A 12,860-nucleotide genomic window follows, 5' to 3' on the forward strand; every position below is an offset into this window, starting at 1 on the left:
GACTGATTAAAGAAGGGATTCAGCAGAAAAAGCCTGTTTGGGTCTGTTATTGTAATATATGTCCACATTTAAAGCACACTGACCATCAGTTTTGAAGTGCATCTTATGCAATTTCATTCCCTGCACAATCTTGTTTGGTTTCTGCTTTTTGTGCTGTGCTTTGTATATGAAGTCGACACTGGTGGTTTTAAAGGGTGGAAGAACATTTTATTCTTTTAAAAGTCGTCTGCATGCTCCAAAGCTGTTGCAATGTTGTTTTAAATTTGTAATATTTCAGAGCAAATTCATTTCATACTGTTCTCTTCCAGAACTGGATATTTGTATTTATTATACTGCATTTGACTGATTTTGACAGTAATTAACACAGTCGTTCTCATTCAAGTCCTTGAACTGCAAAATGTAGGGAGACATTTGCGAATGCTTCTTGTAATATTTGTTAAATGTTACTAGAAACTAATGTGCACCTGCTTAATAAAAGCAATAATTCTCCGGTTCCAAGGACCATGCAGATGTTTTCTAATATTTGAGTGAATTTTGAGTAAATATTGAGTAACAAAATGTATTAATCCCAGTTGCTATAATGACTCTACATCATTTCACATACAGTATACTGTTATGTATAGTATAGTATAGCATTCCCATTAAGTTATGAAAACGTTATTGAACATTCTCTGAATGTTCAAAATGTCAATTTTTAAAAAATATCAACAAAAAAAAAAATCTTGTTTATGCAAATGTTAAAGAGAACATAAAATGTTATCATTTTAAACACATTAGGAGAATGCTACTTTTAAAAATGCTCTGAACATTCTAAATCAAGTATGTTATTTGTACTTGAAAGTTCTAAGAAATGTTTTTTTTTTTTAAATCTTTAAATAACGTTCTAATCACAACAAGAAAACTGGACTTTTAACGTTCTTAGAATATTACAAATAAATGTTCAAATAATGTCGTTTTTTGGGTAAACAAAGTTAGTAGAATGTTGTAAGAAACGTTTTTGTAACCTAAGTACACTACTTGTTTTTGAAATATTTCAAATTATGTTCCCACAACATTCTTATAAGCTACATTTGTCACTGGGTTATCGGCCCGTATCGGTGGAGCACCAGAGGAACGTCACACGAATCACACGTTTCGTTTGCAAATGCTGCCCATCTGCAGAGATGTGTTGCCCAAATGTTAAAGGAATACTGTCCATTTTGATGCTCTATAGATGGTTTTGCATATATTTTTTGCACTATATGTATATCATGGACGCATGGACTCTTAAATATATTTTGAAGTGATGGCCTATTTATCGCCTATTTAGCAGTCATAGACAATGTACTGTGTACTGTTTTTTCTTTTGTATATCTGAACGGTCCTTAACTCAGTTCAGTGTTTATTACGAGCAGTTGACCTGTGAAAGCTGTGTTTGAGCGTTCATGCTCGCACTACTCTACGTTTGTACATGTAGGATAAGAGAAATGTGTGTTTTTGTTCACATTATCTGACACGATGCCATTCAGAACGTCTGGAAGGAGGGCTGATTCTTTGAATAAACCAAGGCTGACAAATTCGCTTTCCTGGCAGGAGTGAGATTTTGATGGGGTGAATCATAGGGCTATGAGATGTATTACGTGTTCAGTCTATAGGTATGTGCATGCACTTAGTGCCCACTGCTCTGTGTGTGTACATGTATTTCTACACTGGTGGGGACTTAAACCTGAATGCACACCAACTCATGGGGACTTGTGTCAATATTTTACACCATGGGTACAAAAGCTTATAAATCATACAGAATGAGTTTTTTGAGAAAGTAAAAATGCAGAAAGTTTTCTGTAAGGGGTAGGTTTAGGGGTAGGGTTGGTGTAGGGCGATAGAAAATACAGTTTGTACAGTATAAAAACCATTACACCTATGGGGAGTCCCCAAAAGGATAGTGAACCAGACTCTGTGTGTGTGTGTGTGTGTGTGTGTGTGTGTGTGTTCACTACTCACTGCTGTGTGTGTGCACTTGGATGGTTTAAAATGCAGAGCACAAATTCCGAGTATGGGACACCACACTTGGCTACACGTCACATCACTTTCACATTCACATTACGTTGTATGTGGGCTGCGCCTCTTGAATCGATGCATTAATGCAATAGAGCACACGGTGGGAGTGTTCTATTATAGCAAGAGATCCATGGTGGTCATATTCTGTTTTTTGAGCAATGAGCAGAAAATTAGCATTCAATAGTTCTCTTAAAATGATGGCAAATGTTGCTTTTTTCCCCCAAATATATTTTGAAATATACAACAAAAAAACTAAAAATATAGAAATACTGTATATATTTTCTACCAATATATTTTTATTTTAAAAAATACTTTTGGATCTATATGTAAAAATATTTTTAAAAAATTACGTTTTCAGATATCTCAGAAGAACCTAAAAAAATTAAATAATTATATATATATATATATACAGTGGGGGAAATACTGTAAGTAATCAACACGTCAACATTTTTTAAATTAAAACACAGTTATGATGCAGCAATTTGCATAAAGTTTTGAACAGACATTGGCATTAACTCAAGAAATATAAATATTTTTTCCTGTGTCATTTCACTTCAGTACACAACTTTTTTATGGGTTGTAATAATGTATTTTTATCTGAGTTAATGCCAATATCAGGTCAAATTTTCATGCAAATTGCTGCATTGCAACTGTACACTTGCTAGAACAAAAGTCTGAAATGTGAACTCGCAATTGCCTGTTTAATTTTGTATTCCATTATGGAAACAATCTTCCATAATTGTTTGACTGTCAACTCGCATTCAGCTTAGTGATGGAAATGGTCAATTAGAATTTACAGTACATGCATGATACATGAAATGCCTTTAATTTAGGGAAGGAATATAATAACTGAGAATGAGACTCACGTGTGTATGCTGGGATTACAACCACTTCTCCTGACAGGTTGTTGTTCTTTGTTAGCGCTGCCACACACAGACAAAACTTGCTGCCGTCTGATATATAAGTCTCTTTGATAAATGTTTCTGTTCCATCCATTGTTTTGCAGTCTGTAATATTGAATTTTGCTGTCGTACTGCTGCTGTTTGTGGTAATGTTGTCGTTTGTTGTAATGCTGCTGTCTGATATGATGTTGCAGTAAGTGCAACTGTGGCTGTGTTTGACTTCTTTAAGACAATAGCGGTAAGCTGAATGATTGCCAGTAGGCGGATCCCAAAAGGCCATTATGACTGTGCTGTCATTGTCTGCTGATCTTAGGTTTCTGACAGTTGAAGGTACTGAAAAGTAAATACCAACAAAAGCAGTTAGTCTATCAAAAACATTCAAAATTAGTTGTGGTCACAGGAATGCTTGTTACTTTGACAATAGCTATGTTTCCATCCACCTGTTTTAGCCTGTTTTTTTTAATCTGAGGTTATTTATTTATCCAAGTTGTGCATAAATTCTTTTAAAAAAAATGCATTTTATCCGACAAGACGACATGCGTATAAGCTACAATGAAAACACATTTACTGAATAAATCCCTTGATGCGCAACGGAGGATGTGATTGGATAACTGGACTAACCAGCGGACCTGTCGCATCACACAGCATCTCAGATGTTGGTTGCCAAAATCAGTTTATTGCATTTCATCAGCGCACTCTCACAGCCACAAGATATTTATGATGCATGAAAGAGTGGCTTCCCCTAATGCTATTCCTGATACATGTGTTTTGCGCCAATTTTATTCTCTTCAACTAGGGTTAGGCTATTATCATTAACGGAAATCTGAAACGGAAAACTTAAAAAAAAAAAAAAAATCTGTTAATTAAAAAAAAAATAATAATAAAATATTAATATTAATTGAAAAACTTACACAAAATAAAAATGTAAATGTTGCCTTGGCAATAAAATGAAAAAAAGTTAAAGATGAAGCACTGAAATTATTAACTGGAAAAAAAATTTAAACTAAAACTACCTAAAACTGAAATAAAATAAATTAAAACGAATAAAATGACAATAGCACATAGCAAAATTACTAATCTGTAATTATAAATACTAAAAATATAAAAATAAAATCTTATTCAAAATATTAATAAAACTATAATAAATGCTAAAATAACATTGAACATATGAGATGGAGATGGTGCTTTATGAGCAATTGTTTTAATGCGATATTTCAGTTTTGTACATGAGTTAAATTGTAAACTTAACTTATGTACTTATGTAGGTACCCCCCCACCTTGTTTCCTGTTGATATATACTGTCCTATCCTGATAAAAATAAAAATGCCTAAAATAAATCTTTAAAAAAAATGGCAAAGCAAAATTAAACTGGAATTAACCTAAAAATAAAAAATAAAAGCTCATTTATCAATATAGCTATACTAAAACTCAAATATGATTAAAACTAAGAAACGATGCTTTATTTGGAAATGTTTACAGCTTTGGATGGATGGATAGAGTCAAGCATGAAACTGTCTGCACTTACTGGTGTAATCAGTAACGTTGCATGGCACACCTTCAATCGTCTTATTCACTACAGCTTTAACTGTGAATTTATACTCGGTTCCTGGAATAAGATCCGTAATAGTGCACTCTTCAGTATCACACTTTTGTTCCACAGTTTTCAATGCATTTATGAACGTTACTGAGTAGAAGTCACGGTTTCCAGCTGGTTTACTCCACTTGAGGTTGGCGCTAACAGATGTCACACTCACCACTGTCAGATTTTGCACATCAGAGGGCACTAAAAAAGGGACGGCATGGGTCATTAGTCGTGTTGAAACCATGTTGCGCACAATGAAGTCCGAGTCTACTTACGGGTGTAGAAGGAGATATTCTGCGGATTGAGATCCCTGCCACATTTCACAGGAAACACCTGAACTCTGTACAGAGTACCTGCTGTCAGATTCTGTATCTGTTCGAACAGGTCAGTCTGGTTAAATGTCTGGTTTTTGTCCCCAGTGACCTCCACTCTGTAGTGACTGATGTTCTCAGCACCGGGTCCCTCAGACCAGCTCAGATTGCCTGTGCTTGTGTTCACATCGGAAATGTATATCTGGCCAAAAAAGCGCTCTATGGACAGATAGATGCAATGACGTATATCGGCAGAAACGTACAAGTTGATTACACTCTTAAAAATAAAGGTTCAAAAAGGAGGTTTGATTTTGGGTTCCTCAAAGAACCATTCAGTGAACAGTTCTTAAAAGAGCAATTGTGACCATGGACCACAAAACCAGTTATAAGGGTCAATTTTACAAAATTGAGATCTGTACATCATCATCATATATAATTACCAGAATAGGCCCATTTTCTTGCCAAAAAAAAAAGGTACATGAAATCAGACATGAAAAATCGAGATCGGTGCGTCCCTAAATATAAGAATGTTTGAAATAAAGAAATTAAGTATTGTTATTTTTTTCAATGTAATAGTTATTTTTATTCAATACTCATATAATACTTTTTACATTTTACATTTCAATAGCATTATTGCAATACATTTCTTATGGTTTAATATTTTTTTAATAATCACATTAAAAATATTTATAATAATCATAGTCATGTTTCATTATTTTTGTTCACTTTATACATTTTTTCAAGTTTTTCCCATATTCCAAAACTACTTGAAAAACTGCTGTTCAAGTAATTTGTTAAAAAAAATTTTTTATATCGCAGTAAACAAAATATCACATTTACTAGGTACCTTTGGAAGATACTAGTAAAGTTCTTTAATTTAAATAGCTAGGTACCTGAGTTATTGTCTTTTTTTTGTGCAATTATCTTATTTATATTTTATGTATAATTAATTTCGTCATAAAGCTGTCATAAAAAATGTCTTAAATGATTGAATAATGTATTGAAAAAAATGAATTTTTTCTGCTGATTATGTTTATGAGCTGATTAATTCAGAATATTTTAGTTAATTAAAATAAAAAATGAATTAAAACTAAATTAATTAATTAAAACTTTATTTAATTATTATATGAAACGCCTGATAGAACTCTTTAAGGTTCCACACAGAACCTTTTCTTCTGACTCAAAAATAAAGGTTCTTTTTGCTATTAATGGTTCCATGAAGAAGCGTTTACATCCACGGAAACTTTCACCAAGGTTTGGATTCTTAAAATGTTCTTAAACTTTAAAAATGTTTCTGTTCACTGAAAGCTTTTTTATCACAAGAAAAAAATGCAAATGAAGCATATCATCATTTCTGATTTATATTTTTGTTATACATTATTTGTTATATAAATATATATATATATATATATATATAAATATTTAGTTTTTTTATTGTTATATTAATATTTTTGTTTGTTTTATTTGTTATTTTAAATGTAAATTTTTTTTAAATTTTATTTAAAAATATTTAAAACATAAAAACATTTTTTATTATTCTTTATTAATTTTAATTCATCATTTAAAAACTATTTAAAAATTTAAATTTAAGACATTTGAATATAACAGAGTTGGACATAATGCAACATTTACTTATGGCCCACAGCCCTCAACCAAGTTTGATTTTTGGCATTGCTATGAAAACCTCCTTTTGGAACCTTTCTTTTTAAGATTGTCAGAGTACCAACAATATGAATCTAACAATACGATGCTGTGCTCTAAAACAAAGTCTTTGTACCTTCATAACAGATGAAGGGTAAACTTCTGTTGCAGTCGTCTTCCTTCCACATGCCGAAGCTGAGCAGGACCACACAAGAGTCCTCGATGTACTGTTCAGGATCTGGCTCGGGTTCGAAGACGCAGTTGCTGGTGGTGGTGCTCTCGGTTGTGGTGCCATTTGTTCCAGCATTAAAGGTGGTGCTAAATGTTGTGACTTTAGGGGTGGTGCTGTATGTTGTAGTATTTGGGGTAACAGTCAGTGTTCTCTTACACATATCCATGGCACTTTCAAGATCATCACATGTCATATTTAAGCAAATAAGCATTTCGGACAGTATAGGGCATGTGTCGTTTTCTTTGTTCGTTTTAAATGTTGAGGTTACCGAAGCAGTTACTGTGGAGGTTTGTGTTGAGGTCATTGGGGTAGTTATTAGGGTGCTCAGTGGACTTTGTGTAGTTGAGGAACATATAGGAATTAGTTTATTTTCTTTATTTGGAACTGGATGACCAGGGTACCAATTCTGATATGTAACAGGATCCCCATTGGACCATGCGGCCCATGGGAAGGAGCCATTGTAATGCCTGCGGAGTCCAACCCAATTGTCCGAAGAGAAGTTCTGCACAATGAGGTGGACGTTTCTGCTGGTGATGGTCGTCAGTTCTTTGAAACAGGACTGACAGTAGAGTCTGGCCTCGTCCCATGTGGCATTGGGTGACTGAGGAAAATACTGCTCCTCTGCCCAAATGACTGAGCCTGAATGTAATAATTTGAGAAAAGAAACAAGTTGTCGTTATTAAAAATAATACATTCTGGTGCTCCTCATTTAGGGGTCACACTCATACTCATACTATATATATATCTTCTCGATCCAATTGCGATGACAGGGTGGCCTACCTCCCTGTCAGTCTACATATTTACATACCTCTGCACAGACAATAGCGATAGTTTGGGGGCGTGGCTACTGTAGCAGGCGGAGCCAGAGGGTGTTTTTGTCCAGTGGGGAAAAAGAAATTCAGATTCTGTTACAGAAGTGCAAGCCAAAATTCGAAGACTTGCCAAAATACACAGAGACAGACAACGGCGTAATACAAGGGCAAACATATACAGAGTTCTGGCATGAAAGTCTAGATGGCGCAGTCCGATAGGTCTAACTCAATCTGACCTAATGACATCCTTATCACATGGCACAGCTGATTGCTTTTCTCCTGTATCAGTAGCCAATGAGCTCACTTCTCAGTATTCAAATACCTGGCTTTTGTTTGCTGTAGCAGTTCGCAGCACACTTCAAAACCCTCCACCTTCCCCAGCTCCACCTGTACAGATCTGCTACGAGGTGATTCATGTATGCTATGGGGGTTATTCATATGTGTTATATGTGCAGTATTTCCTACATGCTCACAGCAGCATTTTGTGGATGTATTGGCAGTAGCAAGTCTCGGTACTTGCTCTGCCGCAGCAGCAGCAGCAGCGTAGCAGATCTATTCCGCCAAGACCAAATACATTAACATTGTCATGTACATTACCATGCCCTCTCCCTCCGAGAGTTGTCATGACAGAAAAGCAGTGTTTTTACAAGATGGAAGAATTTGATTTAATGTTTAGGTTTCAGTCGATACGACAAACTTGCGGAGTTTCTTCTTGACAGGTAAGCTAAACTTCAAGGTAAAAGTAGAAATGGCTGCTTTTGAAACAATGCTTCATGAAGCTACGAACATTTACGAATCTTTTGTTTCGAATCAGTGGTTCGGAGCGCGTATCAAACTGCCAAAGTCACATGATTTCACTAATGAGGCTTCGTTAAATCATAACCGTTTTGAAATTTCAGTGGTTCACCACTGGGGGCGATGATCTCTGTGATCCCCCACCATTGAACAAGCGTCTAGTTATTACCTGATCTCGGATCAGTTTTACAAATTTGTAGATGTTTTAATGAAACATTTGTATAATTAAAAGGAATAATAGTATTTAATAGTCTCTTATTTTTCTGTTTAACTGAGCCATCAACAGAACAAAGACAACAAACCCTGAAAAAGAGCACATATAATATAAACACTTAATATTTCAGAGCATTAGATTATTTGTTAATTGCAAAATAACACATTATACTTTCAATGAAACATTTGCAATGGGTTTGTAAAAGCTGTTTTATGCATGTTTGGCCTGAGTTTTCGTTGCATTTACACTGTTTGACCAGCAGTACACAATGTGTGGTGTTTCAGATGCTTCGAAACAGTGAATCATTTTGCGACACAATTAGTTCAATTGATTCGAAGCTTTGAAAAGCTTAATTTCTCCCATCATTAGTTAAACGTATTCTTAATATGTTGGACCTTTTATAGAAAGTAGTTTAATTTTGACTGTTGAGACATGCTTTCACATTTACGGACCTGAAAGAGTCTGTAATGTTTGAGTTGGGGAAGCGATTTATTGATACATGTGTTTTGCGCCATTACTGATATAATTCTTTAGGGTCTTAATTAAAAGTCCATAAAATACTTTGGTTAAAATTTCTCAATGGTAGTGCACCTTTTTAAACCTGTCAAAATCAGCTCTGTTTTCAGTACGCGGTTCTAGTCCATGTTGATTTAAATGCTAATGAGCTCTGCTGCCCCCGCCCCTCTCTTCCGTGCGGTGACGAGCAGACTGTGAACTTCAGCCACGAAACTGGCTAACTAGTACATTATTAGGAAAGACAATTTGCAAAGATTCATAAAAGCTTTCTGGAAGAAAGAAGCTGGAACACGAATGATTCGCACAAACATAGACGCATTTAGGCAGATCGGGGAACGTCCCATTCACTTCAAAAGCGAAAGTAACGTTAATACTCTGCGTCTTCAGCGGTTCAGATGTAGGGAGTAAATGACGACTGCTATATTCATTATTACATCCAACAACAAAGCTGTCCTCAATCGCTTAATCGGAGACATCTTGTCTTCCCCTGTTACACTGTTATACAGTAGGGGGTGCTTTTAATAGTACAGATACAGTAAAGCATCTCAGGACCCAAAAATAAGCGGATAAGAAGATCTGTGTAAACCAGAAGGAGTGGATAGAAGATTGCTTACGCACAAGTATGCTAACGTTTTGATGGACTCGATCTACTCTGTCTGTGTTCTGATCATCAGCTATGAAAGAATTGTAAAAATGAGCAAAAACTCTGGCGGGGAAAGATTTAATATTTTGTATTTTGAGGGAATTTTACATTCAAAAAAATGTATTGATGCTGTTCACTTTATTTAAATAATTCATTTTGATTTAACACCATTGTATCAGGTTTCTCGTTTAAACATGATTGCATCATGTTAAACTAGCTTGAAATAGTTGCTCTTGCTTAACTCGATGTTTTCATGTTGAAGGCACATGTTTTAATCAACCTGGTCTCGTAAAAATATGTACCTCTGGGTACTTTTCTGCAGCACCGTTTTTACGTACCTTACTGCATGTTTTGCCGCCGTTTCAAAGAGAAATGTCCACAGAGTGGTGCTAAAACACGGGTTCAATACGTGAACCCTGGCACGTTTTTATTACGTTGATATAGGTACATATTGCTGTGTTTTTATTACGTTGCTTCAGGTACGTATTGCGGCGGTTCAGAATTCAAATATCCGGGGACTGTCGCTAAAAGTTAATGATCGTCTTGAAAATAGCCCTACACCAAAACCAACCCTAAACCTACCCGATAGTGTTAACAAATGCAAAACTGATATTAAAAGGCATTTGTTGATGCAACCGCGCCATTTGAACTTCCTTATATGCAGATTTGAAGTGTTTTGTTGAACCGTACTTACACGGGATTTGAACCGGAGCTCCTTACTTCTCAAGTACGTCTAAATACTCGTGAGCTACCGAACAAACCTAACATCTATGAAAACCCATAGATATGAAACTGGATACGTGTGATGCTAACATTCAAAAGCATCAGTTTTCAAATCTCCCAGCATATTAATATTGTTTTGAAGTCATAACATGATATTCTTCAAGTAATTTTGCAAAAATTATGCTTTATTAATCGAAACTCTGTAAATTTGTGTGAAAAGGAATAAAAGGTGTTGGAGTTTTACTGCCTCTAGTGTTAATTTCTTTTGGAAACTGCAGTGATATGTACTTATTGGTACGTATTTCGTGTCTCGCTAAAAAGTGCACCCAGGTACGTTTATGCCATCAGACCAGGTAGGTTTTAATCAAGCAGCTCAATCTTCCCATCATGCTTTGCAAATTTGAATAAAGTGTTATTTTAAGCATTTTCAGCATAATGATGAAATGGGGAGACCTGGTAATGTTAATGTTATATTATGTTGGTATTTAAAATAGTTTCTGTTATGTTGTTGTTTTTGGGGATTTATCATTGTGGTGAAGCGTCGAGCATGTATTTATTTGATTGTGAGGAGTACAAGTGTGACTTTTTTTAATATATATATTTTTTGGTTCACCTAGAAAGCGTTACAAAGTGTCATACCATTACATTGACAAAAAAAAGTAATGTTACTTACATTACAAGTATGCATACCACTTTATTTGAGGAATATAAAATATTAAGAGGACGTCTTGCATGTTTCGTAAAAGTTCCAAGTAAATATATTAATTTAAAGGCATGAGTAAGCAATTGTGTGCCTGTTCCTCTTTTATTCCACACTCATATCTTTTGCATTTACATCCTCAAAAACCTTCTGGAAAAACTCCCTGGCTCACCTGAGATTTGCATAACCAAGCCTAAATGATGAGCGATATTCCATATATTTGCATTGATTTTACAGTAACATCCATAGCTAGTGAACCATTAACAGTTCTGTAAGCCTAAAATGTGCTCTAATTCAACTGTCTAATGCCAGTGTGCCAGGATAACACACGTTTATTAAAGATTTCTAGATATTTGAACGTACCTAAACCTCTGGTCCTCTTCAGTCAATTGCCCACTCATGCCTGTAAATGAATATATTTACTTGGAACTTTACGAAACATGCAAGACATCCTCTTAATATTTAATATTCCTCAAATAAAGTGGTATACATACACTACCAGCAAAATGTTTGGAAAAATTAAGATTTGTTAATGTTTTTGAAAAGTCCAAAAATACAGTAAAACAGTAATAATGTGAACTATTAATTATGATTTAAAGTAGCTGATTTCTATTGTAGTATATTTTAACATTTATTTCTGTGATGCGCAGCTGAATTTTCAGCATCATTACTCCAGTCTTCAGTGTCACATGATCTTCAGAAATCATTCTAATATGCTGATTTGCTGCTCAAGAAACATTTCTGGTTAATATCAACGTTGAAAATTATTGTGCTGCTTCATATTTTTGTGGAAACAATGATACATCTTTTTTTCAGGACTCTTTGATGAATAGAAAGTTGAAAATAACAGCATTTATTGATCAGTTTTAATGCATCCTTGCTGAATAGAAGCATTAATGTCTTTCTTTTTTTTTCTGGAATAAAAAAGTCTTACTCACCCCAAACTTTTGAATGGTAGTGTATCATGCTTTCCACAAAAGTATGAAGCATATAAACCTCTGTCAGTTTACAGACTTACTCAGGAGAAGCGGCAGCCACAGTGTATTCATCTCACATCTGCTGCTTGTTGATTCGCTGGTTGTCAATCTCAGGTCCGGTCAAGACCTTTTGGAGTAACGAAAACATCATCAAATAACAACCTGAAAGGAACCAGCAAGACAAACTAGACTCTTCAGATAAATCAGCTGAAGGTAAATACTCACTCTGCGCACAATACTCTCCTGTCCACTGATGGTGCTGATCTGATCCTGAGCTCTACAGTCTGATCTCTAACAACAACCTATTCACAGAGTGACTTTGCATAGGATCCCTCAACATTTCCATTGAGCCGGCATTTGCAAATAACTGGACAGGGCTGAAACATTTGAAAATGGTTTAGAATGTAGAATTTAGTATGCCTAATTGAGGATTAATTTTGATTTAGCTGTAATGTTTCTCATTTGAAGTCACCACGGTGGTGATCAGTGTTTAGTTGGAGTCTTGCTATTTTGTTTTTGTGTTCTTTGGGGACTGTAACAGTGTGTTTAATAAAACACAAAGGAAGCCAAGATAAAAATTAGAGCAGATGATATGGGGTATTTATTGATGGAATATAGTCAATATATAATCTATATAATCTAATCAACGTATGTATCACTGGTGTGGTGCACTATATATTGCACACACACACACACATATATATGTACAGGTGCATCTCAATAAATTTGAATGTCGTGGAAAAGATCATTTATTTCAGTAATTCAACTCAAATTG

At 35.0% G+C, this 12,860-nt stretch overlaps 1 protein-coding gene across 1 annotated transcript; it reads right to left on the reverse strand.

The window, feature by feature from the left end:
- Positions 1-1,081: 1,081 nt before the first annotated feature.
- On the reverse strand, positions 1,082-12,157 carry LOC107572502 (uncharacterized). The gene is made up of 6 exons (XM_016258925.1): positions 12,127-12,157; positions 6,610-7,344; positions 4,797-5,051; positions 4,465-4,722; positions 2,904-3,272; positions 1,082-1,155 (listed from the first exon to the last, which is right to left on the reverse strand). Exons 1-6 carry the CDS (start codon positions 12,155-12,157, stop codon positions 1,082-1,084), a joined length of 1,722 nt encoding a protein of 573 aa, XP_016114411.1.
- Positions 12,158-12,860: the final 703 nt, after the last annotated feature.

This window comes from Sinocyclocheilus grahami, unplaced genomic scaffold (assembly GCF_001515645.1).
Source record: "Sinocyclocheilus grahami isolate Dianchi unplaced genomic scaffold, SAMN03320097.WGS_v1.1 scaffold1764.1, whole genome shotgun sequence".
In the NCBI taxonomy this organism is placed as follows: domain Eukaryota; kingdom Metazoa; phylum Chordata; class Actinopteri; order Cypriniformes; family Cyprinidae; genus Sinocyclocheilus; species Sinocyclocheilus grahami.

Bases quoted from the DNA above. Each gene is read 5' to 3' on its own strand.
- LOC107572502 (XM_016258925.1), bottom strand. From the start codon at position 12,157: ATGAATACACTGTGGCTGCCGCTTCTCCTGA. The intron at 7,345-12,126 runs GTAAGTCTGTAA...TATTACATTCAG, and splicing joins GTGGCTGCCGCTTCTCCTGA to GCTCAGTCATTTGGGCAGAG. The intron at 1,156-2,903 runs GTGAGTCTCATT...ACATCTCTGCAG, and splicing joins TGTAATCCCAGCATACACAC to ATGGGCAGCATTTGCAAACG.